This window comes from Grampus griseus (assembly GCF_964374135.1).
Source record: "Grampus griseus genome assembly, chromosome: 3".
Classification (NCBI taxonomy): Eukaryota; Metazoa; Chordata; class Mammalia; order Artiodactyla; family Delphinidae; genus Grampus; species Grampus griseus.
The window spans coordinates 46,528,256-46,545,626 of NC_139019.1; the positions used below are offsets into that span (position 1 = coordinate 46,528,256).

At 37.3% G+C, this 17,371-nt stretch overlaps 1 protein-coding gene across 1 annotated transcript in view; it reads right to left on the bottom strand.

Annotated features, from left to right (window-relative positions):
* PDE4D (phosphodiesterase 4D) overlaps nucleotides 1–17,371 on the bottom strand; it is a gene marked incomplete at its 5' end in the record, with an annotated part of 1,122,552 nt that overhangs the window by 939,355 nt on the left and 165,826 nt on the right. Inside the window, one exon of the mRNA XM_082650735.1 lies at nucleotides 13,767–13,996. Within this exon, the coding sequence (XP_082506861.1) occupies nucleotides 13,767–13,996 (230 nt within the window). The remainder of the gene's footprint in view (nucleotides 1–13,766; nucleotides 13,997–17,371) is intronic.

The window sequence follows — 17,371 nt, forward strand, 5'->3', positions numbered from 1 at the left end:
TGTCACAACTAGAGAAAGCCCTCGCACAGAAACGAAGATGCAACACAGCAAAAATAAATTAATTAATTAATAAACTCCTACCCCCAACATCTTCTTAAAAAAAAAAAAGAATATAAGAAGCAGACGAGCTGGATCCATTGGAAACAAGGAGTAGCCAGGAGGCCAGGAGGAAACCACACGATCAGTCTGCCTAGGATGCTGCTGCTCACCAGCTGGGCACCATCAGCCCTGGTCACAGTGTCAGCAGCCACAACCTCCATGCCACTAACATTTAGTGGTGACACATGTGATGGCGGGTCTGAGCCACCGTCTCAAGATTCAAAGTCCTGGCTGGGAGCATCAGATTTACCACACTGAGCTCTACCTGCTTCAGAGAGGTGCGCAGAGGGGGATATCTGTCCCCTCTAGCTTCCCAGGTGGAAGGCTGGGCTCTCCTTCCTACCACACTGAGACCCCTTCAAAACAGAAGATGCCAACCAACCAAACCAGTTTTCCACTCTAGGATCTTACCTTCCTTGAGCTCTCATCCCTTGACTATCCCCAGAGTTATATTCTCAAACAATGAGGTGACAATAGCATAAATTTAAAAAGAGGGTACAGAGCACCTGTCTTTTTGCAATGTCTGGCTGAATGAGTATCAAGCCTAGTATCTTAGTCCATTAAGGCTGCTGTAACAGAATACCTTGAACTGGGTGGCTTATACACAATAGAAATTCATTTCTCACAGTTCTCAACTCTGCGAAGTCCAAGGTCAAGGGCTGGCAGATGTAGTGTCTGGTTAATGCCCACTTCCTGGTTCATAGATGGCCTTCTCACCGTGGCTAGGAGTGAAGGATCTCTGGGGTCTCTTTATAAGGGAACTAATCCTGTTCATGAGTCCTCCTCCCTCATGACCAATCACCTCCCGAAGGCCCCCCTTCCTAATACTATCCACCCACTTGGCGGTTAGGATTTCAACATATGAATTTGGGGGTACATAAATATTCAGACCATAGGACCTAAGCTCACTCATAAACAAGGTGGTAAGAACTAAAACCAAAATACTTTCCTGTCCTAGCGCTAAACAATTATGGGTCAAAGCTTAAGTGCCTGCTTTAGTGCCAAACAAATCCTGGGACCAAGGAAAAATAACTTAGGTACTAGCTCCATGGAATGCTTGCTCTTAAACTGTAAGACTGTAAACCAACTAAAAGTTTACTTCTCAAAACTAACGGTTTGCTCATGAAACCTCTTTAAGACCCTCACCTCACTTTAAGACCCCATTAATCCAAAGCTACTAGGACCTTAGATTCTTCTCAATTCCAACCATTTTCCACCTAACAAGACCAGGCTATAAAACTCTATAAATATCCTTTCTGTACTTCTCCCTTCTAAAATATTTCTAAGTTTAAGGGCAGTGTTCTCCTTTATTTCAGTGAGACTAATAGTTTGGCTTGATCAATATGTTCTGCTGGTGATCTTTTTGGGGAGTCTGCTGCCAGCAGAGCCTGGTTACACAAAATGATCAGGAGAACTCGAAAAGTCCAAGTATTCCTCCCCTCATATTTGCCAAAGATTCCTGTTGACTTACATGTGAAAAACAAAATACCATGAATTTTATTTTTATCTCTTCAAAAATATACTCCCAGCACTTGAAAGAGTGTCTATCATATACTAAAGCTCTATAGATGCTTGGATGAATGCAATTGCAGATAAATCATAAATACAATTTTAATGTAATTTACTGATTGGACAAACACATATTTTCATTACTAGAAATTAAGAGGGAAAAAACCCACAATCCTGTTATTCAAAAATATCTAATTATTTTCATATCGCTTTCCAGTTCTTAGACACATGCAGGCATATATTTTGCAGTCTGTAATTTAAACATGGAGATGTACTTATGTATTTTTCTTTTCTTCCCAAAAGTTCCCAAGGTCTTCCACGTTACTATATAGTTATCACAACGATCATCTTAATGACTAGATAATGGTCCATGAATGTGAATTTTCATTATTATGCATTCACTGTTTTGCCACTGCAAAGGATATCTTTCGCTTATAGGGCAGTTTTATAGAAACACTTAAACCTAAAATCATTAGCCCTAACCTCAGCTTTGCCAATGGACACTGAACAGAACATGCCAGAAATTAAAAACCAAAATAAGAAGGTAAAGATTCTATGTAGTCTTTATTTGTTGTAATGAACCAACAACAATCTGAAAATCAATCAACCTTTACATTTCTTTTAAGACAAATGAAGCCCTCTCTGTGTGGGTATCTTTGGAGTAGAATTAAAATCCTTTGCTAAGGCATTTATGACATACTCCACAGTTGCTAGTCACAGATACTACTTCAGGTGGTGAGGATTAAAACAAACAAAAATGACCCATAGGAGAGACCAGAATAAAAAAACTGTGTTTGCAGAGGCATTATATCAAGGTTTTTAGTCCCAGGATTTAACCGTGCAACTCTCATCATATAGTTTTGAATTAAAATTAACATGAGCATTGTTTTCTCTAAGATAAAGTCTGCAAGTAATACATTACACCCAAGTTAAGAAAAAACCATATGCATGTGCCTTTGTGTTCTTTCAGTAGAGTCACAGTAGTCTCATTTACAGAAGAAAGTTTTCTACAAATAGAATTTGTCCACATAAAATTCACTTTTATTCTAGATTTTGCTGCTACAACTGGCAGCATGATGAACTGGAACAGTACTTGAATCCCAGAAATAGTATTTAAGAATATTTAAGAAAGTAGAGTTGTTTCAGACAATGATCATTTCTCAGGAAGGAAATTCTCAAAAGAAAAACCCAAACGCTAATTAACACCTAAGTTGTTATTATAGCTGGCAAAATAGAGTTAAATATTTAAAAACACAACAGTTGAAAATAAAATAATACTCTGACTAAAAAGATAATACACATGAAAAAATCAGATCCTTCCCCATATTCCACAGACGGTAATAAATCTAGGACACAGCTGAGGAGCTTGAGAGATGCAAAATTTCCCACACCAGAAGTTGCTGCTGTTTCCAACAGATGATGAAAGTACTAGGAACCAAAGGCTACCAGTGTAGACCTACTTATCTGGACTAGAATAATCCCTGTGGGCTTTGTAAAAGACTTACTTATTAGGCTACACTTCTGCCTCCCTGAATCTGTCAGAGGACAGCTGGACCAATTCTTGAAAATGTTTTGAAATTCAGCTCTAATTCAGAGAACTACCTGAGATAGATAATTTCTCCTCTGTTCCTTATCCCTCTATTGCTCTATGATTTCTCTTTTCTGTCCAAAGCCCCTCTCTGTTCTTCCAAATTTCTTAGTTAGGTCTTCCAGAACCCTTTTTTTCCTGTGGTAAACAGACTGTCCTTCATCCTCCCCTCCCCTCTGAAGAGCCACCCACATCCTACCTTCCTTCAAACATGGCCCTTTGCTGAGGACATCACCGCCCTGTAGTGAATTGGAGGGGAGGCTGCTCTTGTTCTCAGTGCCCTGATCCTCTTCCTGAGATGGGGCTGGGGCTCTCCTAATTACTCACATTAACTTACTGGGCATTACTCCTCTGTCCTCTTGCAAAACCTCTCTTTTGGCATCAATGCCAATCAACTCTACTTCATCACTGACTTCTGCCAGTCTCCCTGGTCTCTATGTCTCATTTATTGAAAGCTGCCCACCTTTTTAGCAATTTCACATCTTGATCCCTGCTGCTATCCTGTGTGACTTCAGTGTTGTTGTGGAAGGGTTACCTCATGCCCAGATCTCTCAATTCTTCAACTACTTCTTTCCCACTGCAGTCATTCTCTTCCCTGGACACCCGCTAACATCTTGAAAACCACCTTAAATGACCTAACTTAAATCAGAAGGCCCAAACATCCTATCCTTCAAATATAACCTCCTAACTTTTCAGCTTGTTCAGTTATTCTAATCTCACCGCTTTGACATCATAGAGCCCGCTAGAGATCTCAACCCTCTCTATATCTGTACCTTCTTACATTCACTCAGTTCCATACTCAGCTTAGGTGCCACGATTCATCACTTCTTTCACTATCTTTCCAAACTCTCAAATCCCTTTCCCAGTTTTTCTTACCTTGCAACCCCACTTTCCAATTTTGAATCAATTGGACTATTTGCTTTCTCAGTGCCTATACCTTGGGTGCTCAGCACTCCTGGAGAATATTCCAAACCCTCACATATCAGTTACCTGAAAAATTAATAATAATGATTATCAACAATACCTACAACATGGCCTATTGGTCTAGCCACGCTCTGAATGCATACATCCCGCTTTCTTTTGTCATTGGACTTTGCTGTTCTCTCTGTCTGATACCATCTCCTTTAGGTCTCAGCTTAGGTGTCAGTTCCTCATAAGCCTATGCTAACTTGCTCCCCTATTATCCTGCATTACTCTGCATGTCCTCAGTCATATATGTGCATTATACCTAACAAATGGGATTGTAGTTGTCTGTTTTCTTGTTTGTGTGCCCAGCTGAATTCTAAACTCTATGAAATAAGAGACTGTGCTGGTCTTGGTGAGCCTCCCATCTCCAGTTCATAGCTCGGTGTGTAGAAAAAATAGACACTTGTTAATGGTTGAATGCATGTGTACATGAATGCATGAATACATAACTGATACATGATGGAGGAGATGAACATTTTCACCAATATAACATGCAGTTATTCTTTTTTATTTATAAAATTTAACTTGATTTTCTAATATGTGTGGAAACATACAACTTTAAGAAATAAAGTTAATCTCAATTAAATAATAGTGGAGAAATAAGAAGGTCAGAGTCCCATGTTAACAGGGGCACAGAACAGTTAGTGGAGGAGGAAAGAAAGAGAACACTCCTAAAATATATGACTAAAAAATGGAAAAGGTCCAGAGAGTCAATGGTAAAGTATATTTCTGTATTCTAAAATGTGTATTCTAAATCTTATTTGTATATTTTAAATTATATATTTTAAGTTTATTATTTATGTATACTAAAGTTTTGAGTTTCTATGTATAGGTTCCATACAATGAGGGTGTGTGTGTGTGTGTGTGTGTGTGTGTGTGTATTTATTATGGCATTAAGCATTAGTCACATTTTTTTAGGAATCATGTTGGAATAAAAATCAGAACACCCTGAGGTAAATCCCATTTGGAAATGCGGGCAAAGGTCTCACCTTTCCCAGGCTCAGAGCCACCAACTTTAGGGTAAATGATGCTATAACCCATCAAATAAAGTCAATCCAGATATGTTAAATAAACGACATCAAACAACTAAATGGCATACTGTTTTGATTGAATTCCACAGATTTGGAATATGTCTAACAATGCTTAGCTCCACTTAATTCCTTTGAAGTGGATAAAAGATTCTAAATGAGTGAGATAAATTGGCATAGTAAATAACACCTAAATCCTAAACTGTTAGAAAGAATTCTAACCAACTAGCCAGGATTTTCAGCAAAACCAACAATGACAAAAAAGTGTGTTTAACACAAGAGGTCATATAGTTTTCTCATAGTTCTTTTTCTGTACACAATTTTATTTTAAAGAAATCTTTTTTCCATTTTGTGGTGCTCATTTGTAGGGGGAAAGAGTTTGCTAACTTCATCTTTTCCTGAATTTCAGCTGAATGCATTTTTCTTGTTTTATTCTTCTTGAACTGATACACTTTGTCCAATATGAAGTGTAAATTAATGCATACATTTATGGAGCACATAACAATTAAACAAAGGCCATTCAATCAGAGTGCTGTCACCTACTTTCTTTCCCCACAAACATGATATTGCAAGACAGAAGAACATGACTTTGAAAGAACTGGAAACTCTCCCCAAACACTTCAGTGATTATGTAAGGATGGTCAAACAGGGTAGTGTTTGTGGAAAGGCAGCTATCTGAGGAGCTGAAACATGATGATTCTCAGGTGGAAATAATTAAAGTGTTTTTATTCAGCTCTGCACTCTGCCTGCCACAGTATCGTGTTCTTCGATCACTTTTCATGGTAAATTAAATGCTTCACCAGGTTCATTTTTAGAAAATATGGGATCTCTAACCAATCTATACCATCAAACAAGTAAAGTTGAAATAGAAAAGTATGAAAACAGGGACCAGGTGCTCCGGTGTGCTAAACGCACAAGTCACCACTCCGTTTAGTGTTTTTATGAACATGGGAGCCTGGTGAGATAGAAATCTTTGATTACAAAAGTAAACCCTCCCCAGTACATGTTACTTTACTGACATACAAATAGAGATCAAAATACTGTGGTATGGTATCAGTCCATTTGAGTAACCTTAATTAGGATGCCAGAGAGTACTATGAGAATGAAAAGGTACCACAGTAGTCTGAAAAAGAAATGAGAGTTTGATAACGTATTCTTTATTTTAACCAAATTACCATTTATTGGAAATCTTTTTCATTCATTGGAAATATTTTTACTTTCTGGAAATTTAGGGCATGACAGGTACCATAAAACACTCAGAGTTTCTGTGATGTGTGAGGGAAAACTGAGCATTATTTAGTTGTTTATCTTAGATTAGATTCAAGATGTCATTTACCAAGATATTATATAGCAAAGTGTTCCATCACTCTTAGAGTCTATGTTAATCTTGAAACTCAAAAGTTTCAAAGCAAAGTAAAACTTGATTCAATTAAGTAAGAGTAAATGCTATAGAAATGAGTCTTGTGATGTTCTGTGGATATTCCGAGAAGTTTTGACAAACACTATACAAATAAATTGCATTTAAAAAAATCAAAGACAAAGGAATCCAGTTGTTTTATTATTTTTTTATATAGCATGTATCTTTACGATTATTGCAAACATTGCCTCCTTATTACTCTGCAACGATTACTTTTAAAACCAAATCCAGCTCAAGAACACCGTATTTCTGAAGGGATATTTTATAATCACAGTCAGGTGTGCTCATTTTCAATTTCAGAAATCTTTGCCTACTGGGTTATAGATCTGCCACATCGCTTTCAGCAAGAACTTCTCAGATAAATATCTTGAAACTTGAGCATATATCCAATATGAAGGTGCAAGTCTCACGGGTTCACCATGAAATATAACTCTTTAGCTTCATAAATCCTTATATCCACAATACTTCAAATCTGAAATGCCCACTGTCAATGCCTTCTTAAGTTAAAAGGATGAAATTTGAAAAATCAAATGTCTGTTTTAACCAAGCTTCTGTTTCTCTTCATTTTATTTTGTTTGGATTTTGATTCAGTACCAAAATGTTGAAAATTAGCTTTTTTATGTTCACACTAAGGCACCGTGTGTACTCAAGAACATTAGATGATGGGCAGCTGATCAAAGAATCCAAAGTCTAACTGGCATCTGGGACCAGCTCCTCTGTGAATGGCACATAACTCAAGGAAATATTTCTGGAAGATCGTTATAATATGAAGCCTTATTTGACTAAAGTAATCCTTCCTCCTATGTTGGGGAGTTGATTTTTTTCCCCAAGTGACCATTTCTTCCTTTAACTTCTTTTCATTTTCTTTTTTTTATAGGACATAGTAATACAAATGCACACAGTGTACTTCTCCAGACAGGTAATGGGGCACTAGTGATGAGAAAGTGTTTTGTAATATTCTCCACCCACATGTATCCCTGAATATACATCCATCCAGAGGTGTGTCATCCTGTCACAAGAGGACAACTTACTCCTTGGCTTTTATTTTATTATAGCTGATGCAGCAGTAAAACACAGGTAGAGAGATTTAGCACTATCTCTAAAACACAGGTGGAGAGATTTAGCACTATCTCCTGTTACTCTCCCTCTGCTGCCACAATCTCCTACTTGTGTGCAAGAAGCGTTCCATGTGTGGCAAGCTAAACCCTCCTCAGAGTATCTGGGGGGTCCATGGATTACCCAGGGAAAGTAAGCCAGTGCCAGAGTTGACGCCAAGGGGAGCTCCTAATTCCTCCAAAGAATTCTGACCAGGTAACTATGTTGAAGTCAGCAAGGGTTATTATAGAAGTGAAACAAGGAGGAAGTAAGGAATGAAGAGGACCTCTGATCTCATTCCAAACATAACTGAATAATCTTTGAAAGCAGGGCATGTCTGTGGACTGATGCCAAAAGCAAGACCTAGACTTCTTAACACAAATGTGACAGGTCCATAATAATCTTAACTTTCTGAACCAGGAACAAATTTCTGGTTGCCTCCTAAATCTGCTAGAACACCCATCTTTACCCCAAGAGTTATTAATAGAGGATCTTTGAGGCCAATTCTAACAAGGAAACTGATCAAAACAAACAGGATTTGCTCCAATATTTTTGCAAATAAGTGTAGCAGTAGCAGTAGTAGTTATACAGTAAGTAGCTATAACATGCCAAAAGAGTACCAAGTATTTTATCTTCACAATAAAACCATGAGGTAGGTACTCTCATTATTTTTATTTTTGCCCTTTAGAAATTAGAAACTTGGAGTGGTAAGGAACTTTCCCAAAGTCAGATAGCTCGTAAGTGGTGATGCATGCAAGACTCAAATTCAGACCACCTTGTCTGGAGTCCCCACTCTAAACCACTTACTACTCTGCCACTGTCTACCATGACATTGCCTTTTCATTCTCAACTTTTCTGTCTGCCCCCTTAATGCTTGGATGTCCTATTTGCCACCATTCAATATTCAAGGGATCAACTGTTCTTTTCTCTCAGGACAATTGCCCTGCAGGTTAAGTGTCATCCTTGTTACCTCCTTTGCCCTTAGCAAGCTGCCTCCATTTCCCCCTTTCCATTTTCTTCTCCACCCTGCAAACTTCACTCTTTTCCTTTTCACTGTTTTTCCCTGTTTTCTGCCCATCCTCATTTCTCTTTTCTCCAGCCTAATTCCACTGCCATCTCACTTATCCTTGTTTCCCTGACCGTTCACTGTGACACTTTTCCCTACACACACCATATTAAAAGTAAACAGAAAATAAAATTCAAGCCATGATGTGAGAGAAAATATTCATTTACAATACAAACAAAAGACTCATGTTTAGGATACAGAAAACCCCCAGAAATCAATAAGTTAAAAAAAACTGGATAAATATTTAAATAGGCATAGCACAAAAGAAGATATACAGATAGCCAATAAGCATATTAGAAGGTAAACAATATTTCTACTCATCAGAGTAATGTAAATTAAAACCATAGTAAGATACTGCTACACATTCACTAGAATGGCTAAAATGAAAGGACTGAGAATACTAAGTGTTGATAAGGATGCAGAACAACTGGAACTTCCACGCATTGCTAGTGGGAGGATAAAATAGTACATCACTTTGTAAAATTGTTGGACAGTAATAAAACTAAATATATGCTTACCTACAACTCAGAAAGAAATTGTAGCCCCAGGAATATAACCAAGAGAAATAATTGCATATGTCCACAAAAAGACTTGTATAAAACTGTGCGTAGCAACTTCATTCATAATAGTTCCAAACTAGAAATACCCCAAATGGCCACCAATGAAAGCGCATAGATAAATTATGTTATATTCATACAATGGAATACTACACCACAATAAAAAAGAACAAACTATTGATACATACACCAACACTATAAATATCAAAAAACATTTTGAGTGATAGAAGCCATACACAAAGAGTATTTACTATATGATCCCATTTATATGATGTCTAAGAAGAGGGAAAACTAATCTTTAGTGACAGAAGATAGGAAATTACATGGTGATTACATGAGTATACAAATATATAAAATTTATCCAGATGCATACTTAAGATTTATGTATTTTACTGCATGTAAATTATACATATATAAAAAGTTTGTAAGAAAGTAAATGGATAGAAAACTGTTTAGGATAGAAATATAGAAACCTATGACATTCCAAGTTCTTGCCAAGTTCATAACATTTCAAGACATTAATAGATGTCTCTCTTACTTCAGTAAGAGTCAATAAACAGCCACGAAGCCTGCGTCATCCTATCCTATCCTATATGGAAAACTAACTGGTGGGTGAATTCAAGGTTCTGGGCATCCCGGGCCTTACAATTCTGTTTTGTGATCACTGAAAGTTTCAAAATGTTGCTAAATCACAACACACACAAGCTGACACCTTAGGCATCCTCAAAGAGAATTGTTAAATAGTGGACATTTGAACACATTCATATTGCCTGGTTAAAACAAATCCAAGTAGAATTGTGAAAGTATTAATTTTAAAAAGTCCTCTTGAACTCAGGCTCTTGACCCAGGCACTTCATGAGGAAGTTAACAGCTGGCATACATAACATTCATTTTTGCCCACCAACATTCCCTTAAGAAACCACATCATGGCTTTCTAAAGGGGTAACACAAGTCTCTAGATCCACTGTGTAATACTCGACAGAGCAAGTGTCTGATGTGCTGATATCCCAGAAGAAAGAGCAAAAATAAATAAATAAATCCAAAGGGCATGAAAAGTCTTCTTTCTCATCAGAGATTCACAACTGCCAACTAACCTTTAATGACGGGAAATGGGGCTGTAGAAAACCTAGCTAAAATAGTCTAAATTACCCATTAGCCCTTTCTGATAGCTGTGAAGGAATCTTGTATTCTTGGTTAACTGGAATAGCTACAGAAGGTCATCCCTAACTTTACCATTTGCTTACCTTCCAAAGCTTAGATAGTCCAGAAAATTATACTTCTGATTTTTACATTTCTCAGATACTCAGTTGACAAATACATATTTTTTAGACCAAATGATCAATTATTTATTCACTTGATTCATTCTTTTTTTTTTACATCCTTATTGGAATATAATTGCTTTACAATGTTGTGTTAGTTTCTGCTGTACAACAAGGTGAATCAGCTATATATCCTTGCCCTCTTAAGCCCCCCCTCCCACCCTCCCTATCCCACCCCTCTAGGTCATCACAAAGCACTGAGCTGATCTCCCTGTTTTATACAGCAGCTTCCCACTAGCTATCTATTTTACAGTTGGTGGTGTATATATGTCAATGCTACTCTCTCACTTCGTCCCAGCCTCTCATTCTCTATGTCCGCGTCTCTATTCCTGCCCTGCCACTAGGTTATTTTTGCTTCAAAAGATAATAGGAATCCCTTAAGGACATCCTTAGTCTTTGTTTCTGCCACTCTCATCCATGGTTTCTCCTGGCTGCCTTCTGATACAGACAAGTCACTCGTTTCATCTCTCTAAAAGACAAATTCTTTCCTCCAAGATATTGAATAAATTTGTAAATGGTAAGCACTGTTTTGCTTATACTTGAGTCTTAGATCCTTGATTAAAAAGGAAACAAACTCTGAACCAAGTTAAGTACTATCATACAGACAATTCTGAACCTCTAAGTTCTTTGGCACTTGGAGGCTATTTGCTTTTAGCAACACATTCAAATTTAATTAAATAAGCTTAGCTTTTACCTGAGATTTTTAATTATATGTCTTGCCTAACTACACAGAGGCATATTAAATATACTGCATCAGTTTCTTCTAAGGGCACATGATATAACACCAGCTTTGAAAAAGAAATCATGTTTAGCCACCAAATTTTTTGAGGTACCAAAGTTAATTGAATACAACACAGGCTTAAATTAGTTCATTTTAATTTTAATTATAACTATAATCCCTTCTTCCTCAAAGGTAGAGAAAGCAAGATAATGATTGTAAGATAAACCTGCTGTGCAGAAAAGCGTTTATACTAGGCCTGCAACTGTTATCATTAGAAAAGCCTGTTGGAAAGGTGAGCCCTTAGCTGGCATCTGTGAACTTGGATTTCAGGAGGGTTCCCTCCGTTCCCTAACTGGTAAGAGTGGCCAACTACCTAAACTGGTTGTGTAAAAAGTGTGGTTTATGCTGAACAACTGATTTCCTTCTGGGAATCTGGAATTTAGGCACATGCTACGAAGAGGGTGCCCCAGTGACCACCCCCCAATAAAAATTCTGGGCACTGAATCTCTCTTTTATTTTTAATTTTCTTTATTGTGGTAAGAACATTTAACATGAGATCTACTCTCCTGACCAAATTTTAAGTGCATAATACAGTCTTTTCACCTATAGCCACAATGCTGTACAGCAGATCTCGGGAGCTTATTCATTTTGTAATTGAAACTATATGCCCATTGAATAGCAATTCCCCATTTCCCCTACCCCCAGCCCCTGGCAACCTCCACTCTACTCTGTTTCTGTAAGTTTGACTCTTAAATACCTCATACACACACTGAGTTTTTAATAGGCTTCTAGAAGGCTTCCCTGGTGAACACACTTCACATGTGTTGTCACAACTCATTACTGGAGGAATTAAGTGCATCCTGTCTGACTCTACTGGGAGAAGGAACTCTTGGATGCTTGTATCTGGTTTCCTCCAGATTTTACCCCATGTGCCTTTCTCTTTGCTGATTTTGCTTTGCATTCTTTTTCTGTGATAAATCCCAGTCACGAATACAACTATTTACTGAATTCTGGGCTCTCCTAGCAAATTAATCAACATAGGGGTGGACTTGGTGACCTCTGACACACCTGGCAGTGAATCCTGTTCTCTACACAGATGAAGTGGTGTTGACGCCGACGAGGGGAAATTGGATTTCTGAGACAGTATTTTTCAAAGCATGCTCAGATCAAACTGCCATATAAAATTCCCACCTGATTTAGTGTGTCTGATCAACAGGTGTACAGTCTTATTTATATACATGGTTCATCCCAAGGAAAAAAAAAAAAAACAACCCAAACACATCACATATGTAATTCCTCTTTCCATCGCTTCAAAGTAAGAATTTGTTGTCTTCTTATTTACCTAGTAGAGGTTTCCTCATAACTTTTAATAACATAGGTGCTTTGAACTGGTCTTTAACAATTCAAACAGCTAAATTCAACATCTTAGATGACAGTTACTGCTGAAATTTTTTCTGACCACAACTTTTCTAACAACTTTTAGGAAAATCCAAAAGATACCTCTCTAGACATACACGCCTTGAACTTGGCAGAGAATGAGGGAGCATCACATTTTCAGCATAACAAATTGCTCTGTTCTTGTAATCCTAGTAAATGCTCAAGAGACTGTCTATGTTCCACTGGTTTCCTCCTCTCTTCTTAAAATGCAGCTGAGCTGGCCAAAAAAACAAATAACATGTGCCCACTATCCTCACTTTCTTTGACAATATTTTATCTAGTGAATTGCTATTAAAGAGTAAAAATTCCATTGTAAACAGTAGAAAAAGAATAAAAACATAAATACTCTGCAAAGTAGGAACTAGAAATATTACATTTGTAATTGGAGGCCTCATTGCATCTGATTCTTCTATACATACTAATGCAGAATAAAACTGCCTTGTGCTGGGAACTGAAACAGTATTCTGGTAAGCAACACCTGAAAATGTCAAAGGCCAAATTACTAGGCTCATGACTATAACTGCATATTTCCTTTAATTCTAATTACAGTACAATCTATTCTTGATTCCAAATTTGCTTTGCATCGATAAACATTGCCTACCATTTCCAGATATGTATGCCTACATGGTAATTTGTCCATTAGTTCTCATTTTTTAAGAAATGTTCTATTAAATTACCTATGACCAAGATCAATTTCCAAGTCCAAGTCCCCTTCTTCAGATACTCATTATCATTCATCAATACCTTTTCAAGTCCTCCTTGTAAAATAATTTCACTAAAACGTCCCCTCCTGCAGAGATTGCAACATTACCTGAGAAAAAAAAATCACCCTTCTTTCTTTTGGCTCTAGAAACCCCATTTTCCTTCTGCTCAAATCAAGCAATGAGCCACAAAACTCAAAAGATCACAGATAACCATCACCATCTAAAATACAAAATGGGGAAATGTCGCCAAGGTCACTCACCCACTGGAGTCCGCGGAAGTGATAGCAATCAGGGGTAGAATCTTCAGGGGGAGGCTGGTTGGCCTTTGAGCGTTCTCCAATTCACTTTTCAAGTCAGCTTGTTCCAACTGTCTAAAGGCGAGAGGGGGAAGCTGGACACTGCGGCAAGAAAGTCTCCGTACAAGATAGGGTTCCATTCCTCGCAAAGGGTCTTCCTCTTCATTAGTGGAATGCAGTGTTTCCTCAGAGGCCTAAGACAAAAGTTCAAGAAAGTTCAGTAATCAACAAAAGTCCCATGATTTATCATTACATGATGGCTTTACACTTTTGGAGAAAGAAATTGAGGGAAAATTATACGTGAAAAATGCTAACTAGAAAGCAGTGATATTAACAGAAAAATATTTGGTGAAAAGACTACAACTAATAACTGAAATCTAGAGTTATTTTAAAAATAGTAAAGTTGTTCACCAGTATATTCAGATATGGCTTGGTTGTTAACAGTTAACTGACATTTCCAATAATCTTAGAATTTATGAGTTTTGTGCATGAATTCTATGAAATCAAGGGTAAATCAAAACATTTTTCTACCAAATATGAAATGAATTGTGGAAATTTCATATATATATATATGTGTGTGTATATATATATGTATGTATATATATATATATATCTTGACATATTACATACCCATAAATACATGAAGAAAGAGGAAGAAAATGAGTTCTTTTTTTTTCTTCATAATTAGGACCATATTTGTAACATATTTTCATATGTCACTTGTTACTCAGATATTCTTTACAAAGTTTTATGATAAGACTTTGTGAGGGGAATGAAAAAAAAGACATGAACATCTGAGTACCAAGTAGAAATATATTTAAATCACAGCTGAATTTTGCGAATAGAAAATTTAATATTTTGACTCTAGTTGAAAAAATATACTGCTACATAAGTAATAATTATTTCCAAGTGGTTGGAAAGTCTAGTCTGGCAACGTTTATTATATCCATATACACAGAATGATAGAGCCACCAAGTGTTATCAGATAACACAATGAGTTTTAGAATCCTTGCATTGCCACTTTGCCAGTTGTGTTTGTAGAGTGTTGCTTAATCTAAGTTTTCTGTTTCTTTACCATAAAAATGGAAATAGATCCATCGTCTCTGCAGCACACATTTGTTGGCCAAACCTTTGCTTTTCTATCTCCGTGTGAGTGGCCCTTCTCCCCTCTGAAGTCCCAAACCACTATCCTCCACACCCTGTTTGTTCTTTAGGAGCCAAAGTGGTGTTTCAGGGAGGGCTTCGGTGAGTGACTCTGTTCTTTGGGTGGGTGGCCAGGCAGGGTCTCTCCCATGGACCAGTGTGTAGGGGAGCAGAATTGGCCACCCTCAACTGTGTCTCTTTGGCATATTGTTTGAAGTGGTTATCTCCTGAGACATGGAAAGGGCTCTGGAAACTAAGTAGGAGTTGCCCTTTCCTAAAAAACCTTTCCATTGGTAAGGGTGATTCCCTGTCAGGATGGAGGATGACCCACCCATTCCCCCCCAACACACACAAAAATGGAAATAATATTTACCCACAAGAATTAAATGAGATCATGAATGTAATGTGCATAGCTCATTACCTGTTATGTGATAAGCAGTCATGGCAATTTCCTTTCCTTCTGAGTTGTACAAGTGAAGAAACTAGCCCAGAGAGGCAAAGTACTTTCTCCAAAATTAGCCTGTTGGCTATAAGTTAAAAGTGCATTGACTTTGCAGAGTCCAGACCTAGCTTAGAACCTTTGTTGAACTTCTTACTATACTACCATCTTTGGGCAAGTAACTTAGGCTCACTGAGATTGGTTCTCCACTTGAACGCTGAGGATAATAATAATATTTACTTCTCAGGGTCATTGTCTGGATCAGAGATACAAAGTGTATGAAGTACTAATAGATGGCCCACGGTTTGCACTCAACAAAATGGCAGCTATTATTATTATAATCCAGGCTAATTCCCTTTATCTTTTCATAGCACTATACTGCCTTTGATACTTAATTCATCCATATTTTTTTCCAAAAACAGAAAATTTGTCTTTTTCTGATTTATAGCTTGAAAAATGTGAAAGGACATCCAATGGTGGCTTCTATTCAGCCTTGGGTTTTATTGTCTAATTTCATGGATAAATAGAAACAAAAAAGAAGGCACCCGGAAGGTAAAGAAGACGTCAAAGCTAAATGCAAAGTTTATTTATTTCAGGTCCTAGATATGAAGATCTAGATTCTGAGAATCTGTGCTTTGAGGAATCTACTTGCTTTGTAAAACAACATCAGTAATAATAGTGGCTTTAAAAATCAGGACATCCTGCCACTTGAGACAACATGCATGGATCTTGAGGGCATTATGCTAAGTGAAGTAAGTCAGACAGAGAAAAATAAACCCTGTATGAGCACACTTATACATGGAATCTAAAGAAAAAAACCCAAACTCATCAGATCAGCTTTGTGGTTACGAGAAGTGGGCGTGGGGGAGGGGAAATTGAATGAAAGGGGTCAAAAGGTACAAGCTTCCAGTTATAAAATAAATAAGTACTAGGGATGTAATGTATAGCCTGATGACTACAGTTGACATGGCTGGATGGTATACACGAGAGTTATTAAGAGAGTAAACCCTAAGAGTTCTCATCACAAGGAAAAAAGTATTTTTTCTTTTTTTTTTGTATCTACACAACATGATGAATGTTAACTAAACCTGTGGTCATTATTTTACAATATTTTTAAGTCAAATCATTATGCTGTATACAGTAAATGTATACACTGCTGTATGTCAATTATATCTCAATAAAACTAGAAAATAGTTTTAATAATAATGACTAATATTTATTGAGTCCTTATCAAGTGCTGGGTTTACTTAGTGAGTGCTGTGCTTTTCATATATCACCTCATTTAATTTTCACTTAAGTCCTCTGGGTTAGGTTCTATTACTTTTCCCATTTCACACATAAAGAAACAGAGACCTTTATCATCACATGCCCTGGTCACACAGCCACGTGGTTAGTAGGGTAACCAACATTCCTGTTTGCCTGGGCCTTTCTGCTTTTAGGACTGCAAGTCCCATGTTCAGGAGAACCCACCAATCCCAAGCAAACTAGGATGATTGATCACCCTACAAGTCAAAATCCAAACCCAAATCTATTTTAGTTAAACCTGAAACTAATAGCTACTCTGTACTACCTCTAACAAGTATGGTCCCTGGCAAGGTACATACTTCCAGAAAAGAATTGAACACACAGTAATTGACCATAATTTAATATGCCTCACATTTTTAAAAAAATGAACAGAATTGAGCCCTACATAAACAGTGGAAATTAGTGGAGAATCCTTGTTGATTAAGTCAGGAGACAGAGATCTAGGCCTGACTCTGCCACTAATTACTTATGTGGTGTTGAGTCATTTTACCTTTCTGGACTTTAGTTTCCTTAGTCATACAATCAAGAGATTGTACAAAATGAACCTTAAGGCTACTTTCAGCTCTGAAATACTCAGATTTTATAATAGCCAGTGGTAAAATCAGTGCTTAGTGAGATGGCAAATATATATAATAAAGGGAAAACGTGTGCACGTGTACCATTCTTAGCTTTTAGTTTGAGA